Source organism: Elephantulus edwardii, unplaced genomic scaffold (assembly GCF_000299155.1).
Source record: "Elephantulus edwardii isolate Elephantulus edwardi_28Jun2011 unplaced genomic scaffold, EleEdw1.0 scaffold00017, whole genome shotgun sequence".
Taxonomy (NCBI): Eukaryota; Metazoa; Chordata; class Mammalia; order Macroscelidea; family Macroscelididae; genus Elephantulus; species Elephantulus edwardii.
The window spans coordinates 23,898,282-23,919,437 of NW_006399767.1; the positions used below are offsets into that span (position 1 = coordinate 23,898,282).

The 21,156-nt window shown below is 41.7% G+C and overlaps 2 protein-coding genes across 2 annotated transcripts in view; one reads left to right on the top strand and one right to left on the bottom strand.

Moving 5' to 3' along the window:
* Positions 1–19,657, bottom strand: part of LOC102848874 (ras-related protein Rab-44-like) — a 43,795-nt gene extending 24,138 nt beyond the window's left edge. Inside the window, exons 1-2 of the mRNA XM_006882169.1 lie at positions 19,451–19,657; positions 1,787–1,898 (exon numbers count right to left, since the gene is read on the bottom strand). Coding sequence (XP_006882231.1) covers positions 1,787–1,898; positions 19,451–19,657 — 319 coding nt within the window. The remainder of the gene's footprint in view (positions 1–1,786; positions 1,899–19,450) is intronic.
* Positions 19,658–20,188: 531 nt separating this feature from the next.
* The window catches only part of LOC102849279 (N-alpha-acetyltransferase 50-like), a 2,376-nt gene continuing 1,408 nt past the window's right edge, over positions 20,189–21,156 (top strand). Inside the window, exon 1 of the mRNA XM_006882170.1 lies at positions 20,189–20,214. Within this exon, the coding sequence (XP_006882232.1) occupies positions 20,189–20,214 (26 nt within the window). The remainder of the gene's footprint in view (positions 20,215–21,156) is intronic.

Below are 21,156 nucleotides of genomic sequence, written 5' to 3' on the forward strand. Positions count from 1 at the left end.
GTACAGACCGTGCAGGCTGGGCAAAGTAGTTTGGATTTTGTTCTGTGGGCAAGGGGAAGACCTTGGCATGGTGGATATGATTGGATTCCGATGCGAAGAAGGCCCCTTGGGGCTGTGTGGAGAACAAGGAATTTTCTTTTCCTTTCCCCCTACCAGCCCCCCACCCCATTCCAGATTCTGTCTCCCTCACCTGCCACACTCTCAGCTTCTCATCCACCTGAGCTGGAGCAGCTACTTCCTGGGGTGACCCCAAACTGTAAATGTTGATTTCTGCCCTCTTTCTCCTGCTGGCCCCCAAACTTTTGGAGACTCAGCAGAACTGAAGGCTAGGATGTCTGTGGGCATGTGAAGGCTGGGCTTTGTGAGACCTCTGCTGCAAACTCTAAGGGAACACACAGGTCTCTCCTAGAGAAAAGTGGAAATAGAGAGCTCTTTGGAGACAAGGAGGGCAAAACGCTCTCTCTCAAACTCTGGGCATGATGTTAGGAGGGGCCTTCCTTAGAGAAGGACATCATGCTGAGGAAGGCGGAGGGATAGTGTAAGAGAGGAAGACCTCAACAACATGGATTCACATAGTGACTGTAACAACACACTCAAGCGTACCAGAGTTGGTGAGGATGGCACAGCACAGGGCAGTGTTGAGAGCTGTTGTTTTAGGGTCTCTATGAGACAGGTCTTTAGAGAGGGACATCATGCTGGGTAGAGTAGAGGGACAGCGCAGGAGGGGAAGACCCTCTGTGAGGTGGATTGATTCAGTGACTGGGGTAATCGCGATGGGTGTGTCAGAGGAAATGTGATTGGCACAGGACAGAGCACGGTTTAGGGCTGTTGTACATAGGGGTCGCTATGATTCACAAACGACTCGACGGCACATAACAACAACAACATGAGTTGTGGTCAACTTAATGGTGCCTAACCACAGCAACAACACTGAGACTACTCATACTAATACTTGTCAGTCCTGGGGAAGGTATCCCCCCAGCAGGAGGGTAAGGCCTGCTGGCCTATGTTATTCTAGGTCCCGTTGGGCCTGTCTTGAGAAGTGGATGTGGTGGACCCTGTGCAGTGGGGCTCAGCGCCTGGGAACCCATTTCAGTGGCCATGGAGACCTAACACCAGTCCCAGTGGCCATGGAGTCAAATCACCAACGTCATGGGGACCCCCTGTGTGCCAGAGCAGAACTGTACTTCACAGGGTTTTCAATGATTGATTTTTCAGAAGTAGATCACTAGAACTTTCTTCTAGAATATTCTGGGTAGACTTAAACAGCCAAATTTCCAAATGGAAGGGAAATTATAAGTTGTTTGTAACACCCAGGGAACTCAACCATGAGTTGTAATGAGTGAAGGCACCCAACTTTGGGGGGAATATGGGACCACCTTCCTCAAGCATAAACAAGGGCTCAAGAGTGAGGTGGGGTATTTAGCCTTTCACCTTAGGGAAGTCCTTGGTTGGGGAAAAGACAAGAACAACATCCCCCATTTTTTCCTCAGAGCAGTCCTCTCTGGAAGAAGTGGGATGACAGCCAATGAAGCACCCAGGCTGGTGGAAACTGGACCGGGAATCTCCAGGCCCAGATCTTCCTGTAACTGCCCAGTCCAGGCTCAATTCCTTACTCCAGTGCTAATCATTACTATCCATGGCCTGCCCTGCTCTTAGGGGTGTGGTAAAGGCCCCTGCATGAGGAGTTATTGTGCCTTTCCTGCTGCCCCCCCACACACACACACACAAGCTCCCAAGTGAATGCACTTGGAAGTCCCCAGAGGCCCTCCTAAGATAGACATACTGAGCCCAGAGCTGAATTCTTCAAGGGAGAGGCTTCCCTTCCGCTCCACGTCCACCCAGTCGAAGATCATTTCCGGCTCCTCCTCGCTACTCAGGAAGCTGAGTTTTGCCACCTGGAAGGAAGGGATGAGTTGAGTGACTATTTCCACTGAAGATAGTTCTGGGCCACATTCAAAAAAGGGAGGCATTTCTCTCTTACTATTCCAACTGCCTTCTCCCCAATTTCAGAGTCTTCTGACAAACCTGACCAGGCCTTCCCTTGAGGTTTTTCAACCACCACATCCAAGGCAGCTTCTCTCAGCTGAGCTCTAAACTGGCCCCAAAACTTTCCCTTCACTAACATAAAATATCTGTTCCAGGGCTTTGAATTAGCTCAGCCTAGTTCAATCAAGGGTCTAGGAAGTGACACTGGAACAGATCTATTTTGAGTGAAATGCAACAAAAATTGGGACAGGGATAATTACAGGTTGCAATCCTGCTAAAAACATAATCACTTGCTTAGCACACACTGCATAGCAACCAAATCTCTCACCCAAATGATGGGAGAGACTGGTCGTGTAAAGATAGTCGTCACCCACACTGCTTTGAGTGGGTACCTCTTTGCAGTTTCACTAGTAATCTAGTCTTCCAAGCCAGCCTCCTGAAAGAAGTGGTCTGCCCACTCACTCCCTTAACGTGGGTTCCAACTCTTGTTGTTGTTGGGTGCCACTGGGTCCCAATGACCCTCTATTGGGTTTCAGAGGCTGTCAATCACCACAGGAAGAGGTCACCCATCTTTATGCCACAGAGCCACTTGTGAATTCAAATTGCGGAAGACGCACAAACTTTATATAACAGCACAACTCAGCTCCTTAAAGAGCTCACTGGGTCTTTTCTAAATCTTCTTCCACATAGCCCATCTTTTTCTTTTTTTCTTTTTCATTCTGATTATCATTTCTACTAACCTACATTTAAAAATTCCAGTCTCCTTCAGCATGGCTGGTCAAACATGACTGAATTGGTTAAAAGCCTTGATCTCCAGTATTCTCCAGTATCTTTTTATGACACTAATAAAGTACAGAAGCTTTAAGTAAGAGGTTGCGCTGCCAACCTAAAGCCAGGCAGTTCAAATCCACTAGCTGCTTTATGGGAAGATGGGCAATCTCCTCCTGTGTGATTTACAGCCTCTGAAAACATCTGCAGCTATGAATCAGTTCCAACTTCACAGCAATGAACTTGAGGGTTAATAAAGTACAGAAGTTAATACATTCCTAAAATGTGTTCATTAGGCTCCAGAATGTATCTGAAACATAACTAAGATCAAAAAAGTGGACAATATGTTCTTTCAACATTAATTAAACTCAAATATTTGCTATATGACGTTTAAGAAAGAGATGGCTCTTTGAGAGCTGGACGAAGAAGGTTTTTTTGGTTTGTTTTTTTCTTTTTTATTAATTATAATGAAAGTTTACAGAGACTTTGGATTTCCATTCATTCATTGTTGCACTTTTCTCCCTGCCCACCCTCCCGCCAGTACACTTTTCTCTTTGAAAAGTAAAAGAAAAATTCTTTCATTGTTTTACAATCCCTCCCCCCAAGTCCACTCCATTATGCAGCCTTCATTCTGGACTCCTGTCATGACAATAGTACCTAATCATATATCCCTTTTAAATAGTTTTCTCCCTTATCTGTTTCAATGCAGTATACATTATTTATCCCCTTTTTCTCAGTCTTCCCTCAACCCTGATGTCAGTCCCGTTTTATAACAGTGGCACTATGCAATATTTGTCCTTTTGTGACTGAGATATTTCACTCAGCATCTGTCCTCTAGGGTCACCCATTTTGTATAATATTTCATGAGTTCCTTGTTTTTCAATGCAGCATAGTATTCCATTGTGTGAATATACCAGAGCTTCTCTATCTACTTGTTTGTTGATGGGCACTTAGGTTGTTTCCAGCTCTTTGTTATTGTGAACAAAGCTGCAATAAACATGGGTGAGCATATATCTGCTTGGGTGGCAGTTATGGTTTCTTTGGGGTATATTCCCAGTAGTGGAATTGCTGAGTCAAATGGTATTTCTATTTGCAACTTTTTGAGAAAGCGCCATGCATCCTTCCATAGTGGTTGCACCATTTTACACTCCCACCAACAGTGAATAAGGGTTCCAGTCTCTCCACAACTTCGCCGGCATTTGATGTTTGCTGTTCTATTAAATTTTGCTGTTCTTACTGTGGTGAGATGATGTCTCATAGTTGTTTTGATGGAGGAGGTTTTATGTTTCTAGGTTTACTTTTTGTTGGTGGCTGAAATTGTAGAAACGAAGCCATATATTCTCTATGTCTGTAACTCAGAAAGCCCTTTAACCCTTGTGAATATGAAATTATTTTCTTCATTGTCAAACCAAACCCATTTCCATAAAATCAATTCCCGCTCATAGTGACCCTCCAGGATAGAGTAAAACTGCCTCTTGGGTTTCTAAGGCAGTAATTTTTGTAGAAGCAGAACGCCACTTCTTTCTCCAACAGACTAGCTGGTGGATTCTTTTTAGCAGTTGAGTGCTTAACCACTGCACTGTCAAGGTCAGAAGTCAAAGTCACTGCCATGGAGTAGCTGATATTCCAGCAGTACAGGAGGAGACTGTCCATCTTTCTTCTGCAGAGTGGCTGGTAGATTCGAACCAACTGCCTTTGAGTTGTCAGTGTAACTTTTTTTTTCAGTGTAACTTTTTAACCACTAGGCCACCATCACGTCTATATTCAAAACCAAAACTGCTGTTGATTCCAGTTCATGGTGACCCACCCTCAGGTTTCCAAGCCTATAAATCTTAGTGAGAGGAGACTGCCTCCTCTCGCTCCCTTGGAGTGATGGTGGGTTCAAATTGGTATACATTCCAACATTTTGAACCTGTTGTTACTTGCAACCCATAGTGACCCTATGTCCAGCAGCTCTGAAGCCTGCCCTGTCCTGAGCCAGTCTCACTAACTCCAACACTTCAAGCCCTGTAGCCCCAGTTACTATATCAATCTATCTCATCTGGGGTCTTCCTCTCCTGTGCTGTCCCTCCACCTTTCTGAGCATGATGTCTTTCTCCAAGGACCAGTCCTTTCTGGCCACATGGCTAAAGTATGTGAGACAGAGCTTCAAAATCTTGGTTTCACCCTCTCCAAGACAGACCTATTTGTTTTCTTGGCAGTCCCATGTTATGTTAAAGACTCTTCCCCAGCACCACAGTTCAAAGGCATCAATTCTTCTTCTATCATGCTTAGTCATTGTCCAGCTCTCTGATTCATTGCAAGTCATTGCAAAGACCATGGCCTGAAATAGGTGCACCTTAGTCTCTAGACTAACATCATTGCATTTCAGTACTCTGGAGAGGTCCCTGACAATAGATTTTTTTCCCAATACAATTTGTCTTTTGATTTCTTGACTGCTGATGCCCAGAGTGTTGATTGTGGAGCTAAGCAAATTGTAATTGTTAATAACATCAATCTCTTCTCCATCTATCATGGTGCTGCCAATTGGCCCAGTGGTGAGAATCTTTGTTTTCTTGATGTTGAGCTTCAATCCATATGTAAGACTGCAGTCCTTGACCTTCTGCAGCAAGTGCTTCAAGCTCTCCTCAGTTTCAGCAAGCAAGGTTGTATCATCTGCATAACATAGGCTGTTGATGAGTCTTCCTCCAATCCTGATGCCACATTCCTCCTCAATAGAACCCAGCCTCCCAGATAATCTGTTCCGCATATAGATTGAAAAAGTATGGAGACAGGATGCATCCTTGACACACTCCTTTCCTGATTTTGAACTGTGCCGTGTTTCCTTGCTCTTGTTCTGAGGACTGCTTTCTGGTACAAGTTTAGGTTTTGCATAAGCACAATCAAGTGTTCAGGGATGGTACAAATAACACAGAGCACTAAGTCTCTTAAAGCAGTTCTGTGTTAACTGGTTCACTGAGTAACTAAGTACTTACATAAATCCAAGGCAAGTAAAGAACCTGATTTTTTAATTCTTTAAGTGTGCTATATAGTTAAGAAATGATCTATGGGGGCCTACTGTTAAGGGCTTGCACTGCTAACCCCAAAGCAGGTGATTCTAATCTACCAACTGCTCCATGGGAGAAAGACGTGCAATCTAGTTTTGTGTGATTTTTGCCTCTGAAAACCCACTGGAGGGTCAGTTATGAATCAGTTTCAAATGGATAGCACATAATAAGAAGACAGTTAAAAATTCTTATAGAAATTGCTAGATCAGAAACCTATAAAGATCCAGAGTTACATTATTAAAGTGAGTCTTTGGACAAATTCAACTGATTTCATAATTTTGATTTTCAAAAAAAAGAAATAGTCATAACTATGTTGTTTCTACTTCATGTTAGGTATAATGCAGGTATACATTCTATTTATTTTTAACAAGATCTAAAACTGATGCTTTTGAATTGTGGCATTGGAGATGAATACTGAATATCCCATGGAATGCCAAGAGAACAGAAGCTCTGTCCCTGGAGAAAATGAAACCAGGAAGTTCCTTCGAGGCAAGGATGGTGAAACTTTATCTCACATACTTTGGGCATATTGTTAAGAGGGGCCAGTCCTTGGGAAAGGACATCATGCTTGGAAAGGCAAAGGGTCAGCAAAAGAGAGGAAGACTCTCAACTAGATGGGTTGACACAGTGGTTGAAACAATGGGCTCAAGTATAGCAGAGTTGATGGAGATGGCACAGAAGAGGGCAATGTTCAGATCCACTGTTCATAGGATCACTGTGAGTCATAGTTGAGTGGACATTACCTAACAAGACTTACACACACACACACACACACACACACACACACACACAAACCACCAAATTATCTGATCTGAATTCCCTACATTTCTGCTTTTGGGGTTTTTGTTGTTATGTGTTGTCAAGTCACTTGCGACTCATAGCAACCTAAACCCTGCTCTATTCTGTGCCAACCTCACCATCTCTGCCACACCTACCCCCAATACCCCAATCATTGAATAGATTAATTTCACTGAGGATCTTCCTCTCTTGCACTATCCCTTCACCCTCTCAAACATGATGTCCCTCTCCATGGACTGGTCCCTCCTTGCAATATGCCCCAAGTATGTCAGACGAAGCTTCAGAATCCTTGCCTCCAAGGAGCAGCCTGGTTTCACCCTCTCCAGGACAAACCTGTTTGTTCTCCTAGCAGTCCATGGTATATTCAACACTCTTCTCCAGCACCACAGCTCAAAGGTATCAACTCTCCTTTTGTCATCCCTAGTCATTTGACAGCATCATAATGGATGGTGAAGAGATTGATATTGTTAAACAGTTTTGTTTGCTTGGCTCCACAATCAATACTCTTGGTAGCAGCAGCCAGGAAATCAAGAGGTAAACTGCACTGGGAAAGTCAACTGTCAGGGACCTCTCCAGAGTACTGAAGAGCAATGACATCAGGCTTGATACTAAGGTGTGCCTGATTCAGGCCATAGTCTTCACAATTGCGTGCTTTTAGTTTACTGATATAATAAGCCAAGTTTCTCCTTGGAGGCTAGGATTTTGAAGCTCTTGTCTCACATACTTTGGGCATGTGGCCAGGAGAAGGATATCATTCTCAGAAGTGTGGAGGGACAGTGAAGGAGAAGACAACTCTGGATGACATGGATTGATACAGTAACTGAAGCAATAGGGGTTAGTGTGTTGGAGTCAGTGAGACTGGCTGGACATAGGGTCACTATGGGTTTCAGGCAACTCAGCAGCATGTAATAAACAACAACAACAAACCCACAATATTCTTACATAATGTTTAAGACTATAAAAATGCCAATTCGTGTTCATCTAAATTGAATCGTTCTGACAAATAATTTTATATTGAGGGTAATTGCATTTTTTAAAATAAAATTTTTACTTTATTCTGGTTTACTTATGAAGTTTGTATACATTGTTTTACTACCAGATCTTTCCATTTCCTTTACCCACGCCTCCCTCTAACCATCAAATTGTGTGACCCTGATTAATCCCTGCCCATTCTCACCCCTCTGCTCCTACCCTTCTCCCCCCATGGATCCTCATACACATATTATTAGTTCTCTTTCTAAGTGTAATTGTATTTAATTTTAATATCTACTTTAAACACAATTTTCAAAACATCCTTTCAAAAGCAAAACCTACTGCCAAGAAGTCGATTCTGACTCACAGCAACCCAGGAAGACAGAGCTGTCCCATGGGGTTCTCAAGACGGTGATCTTTACGGTAGCAGAGGGCCACATCTTTATTTCCCCCAACAAGAAGCTGGTGGATTGAACCACCACCCTTTCTGTTAGCTGTAGAGTTCTTCAGCTCTGAGTTACTGAGACTCCTTCAAAGACTTCCAACTAACTTATTAAGTTGGGGGGGGTGGGGGAAGACCCACAACCAAGCTTAATTTGTTGCTGTTGTTTAGTTGCCTCAGAGCCAACTTCAATTCAGGAGAACTCGTGTGTGCAGAGTAGAACTGCAGTCCATAAAGTTCTCACTGCTGTGAACTTTTGGGAACTGCTCGCCACACTTTCTTCCGAGGCATCTCTGGATGTGCTCAAACCATCCACCTACAACTAGTAGTCCAGTGGTTGACCAGCTATCTGTGCCACAAAGATTCCTAAATTAATACAAAATCAAGTTCTTTAATACTGATACATTGAATGCTAAGTATAACTTTAGTAGATCCTTTTGCTTCTTCTTTGTATAGATAAAAAAAAGTAACTGCACTGATGTTATTGTGTACCATCAAGTCAGAACTGACCCATAGCTGACCCTCCACAAGTTTTCAGAGGCAGTTTACTTGTTGGTGGCCTCGAAGCACAGCTTCCTGCCACTTTGGCTTACGCTAAATGCATTCATTTTTCTTTTTGCCACTGTCAAAAGCTGGACAAGGCCTATGTGCGGCTAGTGACAGCTCTCTGTGTGTATTTGTGGGCTTTGTGAGTCAGCCAACGTGCTTACACACACAGATGATCCGTCATTTACCCCCCAGTTCTTTCTGTGAAATAGAGGTTCCTTATTCTGGTTAACTATTGTTGTTACCATGGACACTCAAGACTCTGCTAGGTGAATCAATGGTGACAGAGAAATGCCACTGTATCTGTAAGATAAGATGCAGCTCCTGCTTTTCAAAGCAAAAGTGAAGTGCTTTTGTCTTAAAATCTCCAAGTTATTTAAGACCTATAAAAGAGAATGAAAGGCTAGACATGAAAGGATTTTAAAAACCTGTAGAAATGAATGAATGGAAAGCCAAGTTCTCTATAAACTTGAATTAAAATCTCAATTAAAAGCATAAAAAAGCTGTAGAAAGTTTGATAAAGAAAATTTTGTTTGCCTTGATGTCTAAGGTGAGGCTATTCCTTGGAGAGGGACATCATGCTTGGAAAGGTGGAGAGTCAGCAAAAGAGATAAAACCTCAACCAGGGACTGAGGCAGTGACTGCTGCAATGGGCTCGAGAGTGTCAGAGACGGTGGGGATGGTGCAGGAGAGGACAGCGGTCAGGCTGTTGTTCCTGGGGTCTCTATGAGTCGTACTCAACTCAATGGTACTAACACCAGCTGATGTCTAATATCTGAGTGTGAAAATATGCATGAACTGTGTTAACATCTTGCCAAATTTGGCTTGATTTTGATTGATACAGTCTTAATTAATGAATTTATTTATTTTTGTACAAAGTGTGAAACTTTCACTGCCACATGTTACATTAAGGGAAAACTAGAATTTGGCTCTATCTCTATTCAAATGGCAAGTTCATCCTCAACTTCTTAGCAAAGGTGGGAAGAGGTAACTATTTTCCTTCTCTGCAAGCTTTCTAGACTGCAGACAGGCTGTGTTGCACCAGAATAATTTTCTCTGTTTTCTGTTGATTTTATCATGTCCTTAATTTTTTTTACTTTAAATACAAAGATACATCCTGATGAAATAGCTAAATCAGTATCTTTGCAATTTCATGATAAAAATTTTGTAAGCAGATTTGTTTATTTTAAACTATTTTACTCCATTTTCACTTTGCTTAGACAATCAAGCACTATTTCCCAAACTCATTTGCTCCAACCTTGATTTAGCATCTTCTGACAGCTCTTTTGAATTTTTTCTTCTCACAACCAGAACTGGGTTTGTGTGTTTGTTGTTTTTTTTATTTTTCAAAAAAGTATTTCTCTACTATTTTTCCCCCATTCCAAACTGTGCTCTGGTGGGTAACGACTTGCACTGTACTTGGTGTTCAGAAAACAACAGAAGCTGTTCTTCTATGACTGTTTGCATCCACCAATAACAACCTCCTCCTGTGTGATTTACACTGGAAGTTAAACATTTTAAAGTTTATCTGAATCTTTGCTTGGCTCCAACCTGACAGTAATGACTGGGTGAGTGGTGGTTGTTGTTAAGTGCTGTCAGACTCATAGTGACCCTGTGAATCAAAGACCTGAACACTTGTATAACTTTCATCATTTCTCCACGTTCTTAGAGTTTCCCAAGGCAACTATTTGGGAAGTGGATGCCACTCCTGCTTCCAAGCTTGTTTGACTCAGGGAGCTCCATTAAACACTGTCCACCATGGGTAATCATTATCACATTTAACACATCAGTGTCACAGTGTTTAGCATCACAGCAACCACGAGTTACCTCTGTACAGCAAATGAACAGACCAGTGCTAAACCTCTTAGAAGAAAAAAACCCAATTAAAACCAGGCCTGATGGCTGCAGATTAAAATCATCCACCTTTCTCTGGGTTAAAACTTAAGTTTTCTTAAGTTAAAACTTAACTCTTGGGGAGCTCTGGTGGCCTAGTGGCAAGAAGCTGCAGAGGTATGTGGTTCGAATCCACCAGATGCTATGCTGGAGAAGGAGGGGCAATCTCCTCCTGTACCAATCAGATCCAACTTGACAGTACACATACACAAAATAATAAAAAAACCCAAAACTTAACTCCTTGCTATTGAATCAATTCTAACCCATAGCAATGGACAGAGAGCTGCCCCACAAGGTTTTCAAGGCTGTAAATCTTTTCTGAAGCAGATTGCCATGTTTTTCTCCTACAGAGCAGTTAGTAGGTTCAAATTGGTAAACTTTCCATTTGCAGTCTAGGATCAAAAGTAAATTTTTTAATACTAAAACAAAATTCTAGAACATCTTTCTCTATACTTTATTAAACACAGCAACAAACACCCACAACTCATTGCTGTCGAGTTGGACTGACTCCTAGCTGATCTTCCAGTGGGTTTTCAGAGGCTGTGATGAGAGTGTTATCATTTTTCCATGGAGCAGTTGTGGGTTCAAAATGTTCAACAGCAACATACTTTTTATAACCTGCAGGTCAGAGTTTGCATCTTCAATCAAAAAAGGACAAACTCAAAGCCTAATGAGTGGGAAAGGTCTGTCGCAGCTCCCCTCAATTATTGATGCTTCTCTTGGGAAGAGACACCTGAATTAACATCGCTTAGACACCTCTACACAGAGCTAGGAGACTGAGCCAGGTTCTACAGGGGTCCTTGAATCCAAGAGCAGACAGCTTGCTCAAGACCCGTAGGACCAGAATGAGTTTCATAAGACTGATGAACAGCTGAAGGAACTCTGAGTGTGATCGTCTGGAATGTGGCTGGTATTATTTTTATGAGTATGAGAAAGTCCTTTCTCTGTCTTCTTTTGTAAAGTGCAATTAAAATTGTTTATGCTCTTGAAACTATAAAGTAAACATTTTAAATCATATCTGAGTCTCACTGACTCCCTCTTAATTCAGAAATTAATGTTTATGGAGCCCCTTTCTTTTCCTTTTATTATTATTTTATTATTGATATTTTAATGAAAATTTGCAGAAAACTTGAATATCCATTAAATCATTATTGCACATTTTCCTTCCTACCCCCAAGTCCCTTTCTTTTCTATGATGATAAAATTGTTTGCTTTGTTTTTTCCCAAAGGCTGTTTAAGTCTATTTAACAGCTTGTCACACTGAGAATACTGAAATAGGTTAGACTTTTTTGATATAGCAAGCCCACAATACAGTTTTCTGAACAGACCCAATATGAATCAGTCCATCTTGTTCTACTGGTGTGTTTTTGGATAACAAATCATGCAACTAAGGCACTACCTTGAGCATCGTATTGAAAAATGGGTCTCATCCTATCAAATGCACTGAGCTAACGTAATAAGAAACGTGTGGAGCCAATGTCTGCAAAGGCTTCTTAAGAAGCTGACCTGGGGTAAGTGGAGAAGAAAGGAAGGTCACTTTCAGATAAGAGTGAGATCTTGGAAAAATCCAGGGTCTCAAAAAGATGGAGAAAGTGTCTCAGGTTTATAAATATTTGGGGTCAAATCTATTGGAGAGAATGTCTTGGGTTGGGTTGTACCAGCCTGAGGATGACCAGCTGGACCCTATTTTCCAGAATTTTCTTGGATTTAGCACTGCAAGTCCTGTCTCTCAGAAACTTGTTGCTATTGCTAGGTGCCATTGAGTCAAGAACAACTCCTAGTGACCCTGTGAATGACAGACCTGAACCCTGTCCTATCCTGCGCCATCCTCATCATCTCTGACACCCTTAAGCCCCTTGCTGCAGTCACGGTGTAAATCTACTTCATTGAGGAGCTGTCTGCTTCTCTTTCATGGAACTTCCAACTTTCCAAGCATGATATTCCTTTCCAAGGAATGGCCTCTCCTAGCAACATGCTCAGAATATTTAAGCTGAAGCCTCACCATCCTTGCCCTCAAAGAGCACTCTGGCTGCACTTTGTCCATTTAGTCCTGGGCAAACTGAGATTGTTGCGTACTCTAAATAAAAGAGAAAATAACAGACGTTTTAAAAGTTCAACCTTGTTTATTTATTTTCCTTTTTTATTGTGTACCGTTGATCTGACTGGCACAGGAGGAAATTGATTGCCCCTCCTTCTCCAGTGGAGCATCTGGTGGATTCAAACCACACACCTTCAGGACTGCAGTGCAGCTTCCTGCCACTAGGCCACCAGAGCTCCCAATCTAATTTTTTTTTAATTGAGATTTCATTGTAAATTTATAAAGGACTTGGATTTCCATTTATTCACTGTTACACATTTTCCTCCCTGCTCCCTGCCCCACCCCTCAGTTCATTTTTTTTCCTTTGGGAAAAAAGTTCTTTCATTGTTATACAGTCCCCTGCCCCCAACCACTTTACTATGCAACTCTTATTCTGGACTCTTGTCATATCAATAATACTTAATCACATATTCCTTTTACACAGTTCTCTCCTTTGTCTGTTTCAATGTTGTGTCGATTATTTATCCCCTCTTTTCTTAGTTTTCCCCCAACCCCCATATCAGTCCTGTTCTATAACAGTGGCATTATACAGTATTTGTCTTTTTGTGACTGAGATATTTCATTCAGCATAATGTCCACTATAGTCACCCATCTTGTATAGTATTTTATGAGTTCTTTGTTTTTCAGTGCTACATAATATTCCATTATGTAAATATACCACAGCTTTTCTATTCTTTTGTTTGTTGATGGGCACTTGAGTAGTTGCCAACTCTTCGCTATTGTGAACAAAGCAGCAATAAACATAGGTGTGTGTATATATCTGGTTGGGTGCCAGTTCTGGTTTCTTTAGGGTATATTCCAAGTAGTGGAATTGCTGGGTCAAATGGTATTCCTATTTGCAACTTTTTGAGAAAGTGCCATACTGCCTTCCATAGTGGTTGTACCATTTTACACTCCTACCAACAGTGAATAAGGGTTCCAGTTTCTCCACAACCTCGCCAGGATTTGTTGTTTGCTGCTCTGCTGAATTTTGCTATTCTTACTGGGGTGACATGATATGATTGTTTTGATTTGCATCTCTCTTAGAGCTAAGAATTTTGAACATTTCTTCATGTGTTTGTTCATCATCTGTATGTCTTTTTTGGTGAAGTGTCTGTGCCCATTTTGCAGTTGAGTTGTTTACTTTTATCTTGTTGTGGTGCTCAAGTATTCTATACATTCTAGATTTAAGTCTTATCAGATATGCCATTTCCAAATACTTTTTCCCAATCTGTGGCTTCCTTTTTTACCCTGTTGGAGAAGTTTTTGGATGTGCATAGGAATTTGATTCTTAGAAGGTCCCATTCATCTATTTTATCCTCTCCTGGTTGTAGGGTTTTCAGGATGCTTAGAAGACTGTTTATGTTGTGGATTAGGGCTTCTAGGGTTTTTACAAGCTTTTCTCTAATGAAGTTTATAGTCCTTGGTTTTATTCCCAGGTTCTTGATCCACTTTGAGTTGGGTTTTGTGCATGGTGTGTGGGTCTTTTTTGAGTTTTCTGCAGATCGTTTTCCAATTTTGCCAACACCATTTGTTTAAAAATCTGTCATTTCCCCACTTAACTGATTTCATCTCCCTGTCAAAAATCAGTTGATCATAGGTAGATGGCTGATTTCTGGGTTCTCAATTCTATTCCATTGATCTATGTGTCTGTCATTGTACCAGTACCATGCTGTCTTGACCACCATGGCAGTATAGTAGCATTTAAAATTAGGGAGTGAAATGCCTCCTACCTTGTTTCTCTTTTTAAGGAGTGCTTTGTTTATTCAGGGTCTCTTTCCATTCCAAATTAAATTGGAGACTACTTTTTCCATCTTGTTGAAGAACAGAATTGGTATTTATACTGAAATTACCTTGAACATGTAGACTGCCTTTGGTAGGATTGTAATTTTTACAATATTGAGTCTTCCTATCCATGAGCAAGGTCTATTCTTCCATTTCTCCAGGTATCTTTTTGTTTCTTGTAGTAATGTTTTATAATTTTCTTTGAATAGATCCTTTGTGTTTCTAGTTAGATTTACTCCCAAGTATTTAATCTTGTAGTTAGCTATTATGATGGGTATTGTTTTTCTTCCAATCTCATTTATTTTTTTAAAGACCAATCTTATTTGTGTCCCAATGGCCATTTTCAAGAAAAAGGAAAGAATGGGAGAAAATATTTGTAAATTACATATCTGATAAGGATTTTCTATCCAGAATATGTAAAGAACTGCTAAAAATCACTAACACAAAAAGACAAACTAATTTTAAAATGGTTAAAGGATTTGACTAGATAGTTCTCCAAAAAAATTCTACAAATTTTCTATAAGCACATGCAGAGGCACTCAATTTCATTGGTCATTAAGGAAATACAAGTTAAAACCACAGTGAGATACCACTTTATATTTCTGAGGCTAGACATCTAATAAAATGGAAACTACTAAGTATTAGTAACTATATGGAGAGACTCTTATCTATTGCTGTTTGTAGTTGTTAGGTGCCGTTGAGTATGACCCATGTTGACTGTGTAAACAATAAATCTGAACCCTGTCATATCCTGTGCCATCTTCATCATCTCTGACATGCTTGAGCCCATTGCAGCAGTCAACTGTGTCAATCCATCTGGTTAATAGTCTTCCTTTCTTTCACCAACCCTCCACATGCTCAAAGTATGTGAGACAAAGTTGTATCACCTTTGCTTCCAAGAGACACTCTGGCTGCACTTTTTCCAAGACACATTCCTTTAACAGTCCATGAGCTATTCAGTACTCTTCAACACCACAACTCAAAGGCATTAATCCTTCTGTCAACCTTATTCATTGTCCAGCTCTCAGATGCATAGCAAGTGATTGAAAAGACCATGGCCTAAGTCAGGGGTTCCTTAGTCCACAAGCTGACATCGTTGCTACTCAATAATTTATAGAGGTCCCTGACTGCAGACTTGCCCAGTGCAATATGTCTCCTGATCTCCTGACTGCTGGTACCAAATGTGTTGATTGTAGATCCAAGAAAGATGAAGCTGTTAACTGTTTCAAATTTTTCTGCACTTATCATGGTATTGCTTATCAGTCCAGTAGGGAGAATTTCTGTTTTCTTGATGTTGAAATGCAATCCATATTAAAGGCTATATTTTTTAATCTTCAGCAGCAAGAGCTCCAAATCTTCCTCACTTTCAACAAGCGAGGTTGTGTTATCTGCATAATGCAGAATGTTAATGAATCTTCCTCTGATCCTCATTCCATTCTTCTTCACAGAATCCAGCTTCTCAAATAATTTTATCAGCATACAGATTAAATAGGTATGCATAATGGATACAATCCTGACACACATCTTTCTTAATTTTAAACCATGTAATTTTAAATAAATCCATTGCTGGTGGGGATGTAGAAATGCTGCAACTGCTATGGAAAGAGTGTGACAGTGCCTTGAAATGTTAAAAGTAACAGCTGATCCAACACTTCCACCTCTAAGAATATATCCAAAGAAACTGAAAGGAATGCCTAAAATAGATACTTACACACCAAAGTTTATCTCAAGACTGACTGCCATTGGGCTTGTGGGCTGTAGTTCATAACGGGAGGAGACAGCCCATTTTTGTCCAGAGGTGCTGGAGGATTCGTCAGAGATGTGCAGCCTTTGGGCTAACAGCACAATTCACTATGAACTATGCTACCCGAGCTCCCTACTGCGTTGTTCAGAAGCCAAAGGTGGAAACAACTTAAATATCCATCAACAGATAAATAGAAAGTCAAAGTGTAATAAATTTAGTATAGTATAGTATAGTATAGTATAGTATAGTATAGTATAGTATAGTATAGTATAGTATAGTAATGTTATTGCTGTTGTTATGTGTCATTGAGTTGCTTGGGACTCATAATGACCCTATATACAAGAGCCCTAAACCCTGCTCTATCCTGTGCCAACCTCACTGTCTCTGACACACTTATTCCAACCACCCCGATCACAGAATCGATCCATCTCATCGAGGATCTTCCTCTGACCTTCTGATGGGTTTTCAGAATCAGTTAGTCAAGGAGATTGCCCATTCTTTTCCCGCTGAGCAGCTGGTGGATTTGAACTGTGTGCCTTTGGGATTGCAGCGCAGCTTCTTACCACTAGGCCACCAGCTCTCTCTTACACATTATGCCACTGTGTTTTGTTGTTGTTTAGTGCTGGTAAGTTATTTGCAACTTGTAGCAACACTGTGCACAATAGTTCTGAACCCTGCCCTATCCTGAGCCAATCTCACCGTTCCTGACACACCACCTACATTACCTTAGTTCCTGTCTCAATCCATCTTATTTAGGGTCTTCCTCTCTTGTGCTGCCCCTCTATCCTTCCAAGTATGATGTCCTTTTCCAGGGAGAATTATGTGAGACAGAGCTTCAAAATCCTTGCCTCTAGAGAGCAACTTGCTTTCACCCTCTCTGGGACGAACCTGTTTCTTCTCTTGGCAGTCCATGGTATGTTCAAAACTCTTCTCCAGCACCACAACTCAAAGGCATCAATTCTTCTGTCATCTTTGGTTATTGTCCAACTCTCCAATGCATAGCAAGTAATTGCAAAAACCATGGCCTGGATCAGGGACACCTAAGTCTCTAGACTGACATCTTTGCTCTTCAGCACTCTGGAGAGGTCCGTGATGGCAGACCTTTCCTAATCTGATTTGTCTTTTGATTTTCTGGCTGCTGGTTTCAAGAATGTTGATTATGGACCTGAGCAAGCAGAAATTGTTTACAGTCTCAACCTCTTCTTCAGCTCTCGTGATGCTGCCGATTGGTCCAGTGGTGAGACTCTTTGCTTTCTTGATGCTGAGCTTTAATCCATGCTTCACTTCCTACTCAGTTTCAGTGAGCAAGGTTGTGTCATAATGCAAGTTGTTGATGAGTCTTCCTCCAATCCTGATACCACATTCCTCCTCATAAAGTCCAGCCTCCTGAATGATCTGTTCTGCATACAGGCTGTAAAGGTATGGAGACAGGAGGCATCCCTGGTGCACTCTCTTCCTGATTTTGAACCATGCAGTGTTTGCTTACTCTATTCAGACAACAGCCTCCTACTCCAGGTATAGGTTTTGCATTAGAACAATCAGGTGTTCTGGGATTCCTATTCTTCTCAATGTTAGCCACAATTTCTGTGATCCACACCATCAAAGTTAAGAGGGGTTATTCCTTGGAGAAGGACATGATGTTGGGAAGAGTGGAGGATTGGTGAAGGAGAGGAAGACCCTCAACCAAGTGGATTGACATGGTAACTGCTGCAATGAGCTCTTGCGTGTCAGGAAGTGTGAAGATGGCACACCCATGTTTATTGCAGCTGTGTTCACAATAGCAAAGAGTTGGAAATAGCCCAAGTGCCAATCAACAAATGAATGGGTAGAGAAGTTGTAGTATATTCACATAGTGGAATACTATGCTGCATTGAAAAACAAAGAACTCATGAAATATTACATGAAATGGGTAACCCTGGAAGACATTATGCTGAGTGAAATATCTCAGTCACAAAAGGAAAAATATTGCATAGTGCCACTATTATAAAGTGAGACTGATATCGGAGTTGGGGGAAAACTAAAAGGGGAAAATAATATATATTGCATTGAAACAGATGAGGAAGAGAGCTGTTTAGGAGGAATACATGATTAGATATTATTGTCATGAAAAGAGTCCGTAATGAAAACTAGCGTGTGTGTGTGTCGGGGGGGTGGGGTGGGGGGAGGGATTTCATAACAATGAAAAAATTTTATTTTTTTACTTTTCAAAGAGAAAAGTGAACTGGGGGGAGGGGTGGGCAGGGAGGAAAATGTGCAACAAAGAATGAATGGAAATCCAAAGTCTCTGTAAGCTTTCATGAAAATAAATAAATTAAAAACATTTTTTAAAAGCTCCAGACTCACTGAAATACTTAATAATTTACAAAGCTCTTACATATGAGAGGTGAAAAAGAATTCTTTTCACCTCTTGTCGAGCAGATAGCCCCAAAGATTTATAACCTACTGAGCATTAACTATTTTTAAAATTTCCTTGTGGTAAATCATATTAACAATTTGTTTGCCCTTTCAGTATCTTTCCATGTACAATTCAGTTGTGTTAGTTATGTTTACTGTGTTTATCAACCATCCCCAGTATCTGAGGAGTCGCTGGTAAATTGGAACCACCAGGTAGATATAACATTTGGGTTAACAACACAACTTCTTACAGAATATTAACATTTTTAAAAATTTAACTCAGCAATCTTACCCTAACTCTTCTTTGTCAAATTGCCTGTAAATATCATAGCTTCTCAAAAGCCCTTTGAACTGGATGTAGCATCTTACTGGTCCCATCATTTCATTAATTCACTATTCAATACCTTTGATAAGTATTCACATCATATTTACTAGAAAGGTCCTAATTTCCTTTTTCTAAAATTATCTTTTAATATCAGCCATTAACAACTTGCTGTGGATACGAGAGATGGGGCTCCAAGAAATGCACTATGAGAAGGGTTCGTTCAGATGGTGGAAAGGACAAACTGGAGCGTGGATCTGCATCAGGAGGAGACAGCAGGCCCATGGGACCCAAGCAGGGAATGAAGGATGAGGGGGAAATTGTGCTTGGTGTTTCAGTGAACCAGAGAATCATCGCCATAGTTTTATTTCCAGGGTTCTGACTGCTCCCCCAAACAAATTCTTTGCTTAAAGGACCTAAAATGTTACTATTCTTAGCTCAATGAGCCTAAAATTTTACTATGAGCAAGTTATATTTAATCTCCTTTCTAATAAAGCACGTTTGTGGAAATGAGTAACACTGAAAGCCCTCTCAGTCATTTACATGTTAGTACAAATAAAGTGTTGGCCTTTTCGAGAGCAGACTTCAGATAAGAGAAATACTGCCTTCCTGGCATAGAGTTTGAGAAGATTGAATAAAGGGATAAAGGAGCGAGCTGGGGCCCTGGACTTACCGCCACGTCCTCACGGGTAACAAAGCCCCTCTCCTTGGCCCCGCAGTCCCGGAAGAAGTCCTGTAGTTCTGCAGCCACTTGAAAGGACCAGGCTTCTGACTCTGGGGCCACAGGGGCATCCTGGCCATCCGCTGGCTCTCGCATCTGTCGCCGGCGGCTGGAGCCCAGCTTCCGCCCCTTCCGGGACACTCTCTGTCCACTCTCCATGATGCCTTGGAGACAGAGGGAGAAAGATGAATACAGTCACTCCCTGTTCAAAACTTTCCATGTTATTGTTATGTGCTGTGAAATCGGAACCAATTTATAGCTGATTCTCTAGAAGATTTTTAAAGACTGTATATCACATGGGGAAATATAGTCCATTTTTATCCCTTGGGGCAGCTAGTGACTTTGAACTACCTGTCTGTGAATTGTTAGAGCAACTCTTTATCCACTAGGCCACAGAGATCCCTAAATGCTCCCTCTTCCCATTACTTGCCAAAATCCCTGGCAGAAAATCCGTGTTGGTCAGAGACATTCTGCCTGATCATTCCCCTCTGGCCTCTGACCCCAACTCCTGCACCACCACAATGGCCTCCAGTCCACCCTCCTCAGGTCCTTTGTCTGTTCAGTTCCTTCTGTCTGAAATGTTCTTCCCCACACAATCCGCATGACTCATACCATCCTCTCGTTCAGATCTCTGTTCAAATGCCCAGAGCCTTCTCTGCTTATTAATCAAAAGAACGGTCCCTACAGGAGATGTCCTTCTTCTCCCTGGAAGGTGGGTATGAAGGGTAGTCCAGGACCCTGTCGTGTGAGGAACCAGAAGCGACTTTCTGAGAGCACACCCTCACCCTCCAGTGCCTTTTCTCACATGTCGGCAGCATCAAAACCACAGATTCTGCACTTTCTGAAATGCATCTCTTACCATTGTCTCCCTCTGTCAGCCCTCCTCCAATGTTTTTTCTCCTCTACACATTTCTCTGTTCCTTCAATATATGCACTAGGGAATCAGTAACTCCCTCATATAAGACCTTGAATGAGGCCTCCTTCCACCACCCCTCAATACTCTTGAGATAAACAACAGTGCCAATGAACTACTTGTTCAGAATGCCAAGCTCCCACTCACCCTTGGACCCAAACCTCCTCCAATTCTCTCAATTCCTTGTCTAGTTAGTACTACTTTATCTCACCTTAGAGGCCACCTCCTCCCAGAAGCCTGCCTGGATATCGCTCCCACACTTCAAGGTAGATGCAGTGTTCCCTTGTGTGTGACCCCATGATGCCAGGGCCTCCTCTATGGATGTCACTAGGCACAGAGATCCTTAGCACGTTGTAGGTGCTCAAGTAAGGGCTGTCGGATTCACTGGGGTCCTTTCATCCATTTTGAAGGACTGAGATCAGTAGGTCAATCTGGAAAAATTTCAGTACATAAGGGTTGATCCGGGTGAAGCCCCAGGGCAGGGAGAGGCATGGAGGGTCAGCAAACCCAAATCTACTGCCACCCAAGGGGATTCTGACTCACAGTAGGACAGGGTAGAGCTGCCCCAAAGGGTTTCTAGGCTCTAAAGCCTTACGGAGCCTGACTGCCACGTGATCTGTGGAGTGTGGTCAGTGAGCTCAAACAATTAGCCTTTCAGTTAGAAGCTTAACGCTTTAACCACGGTGCCACTAGAGCTCCTAGTCTGAAAGAGGGAAACACATTCTATGCATAAAACTATAGGAGC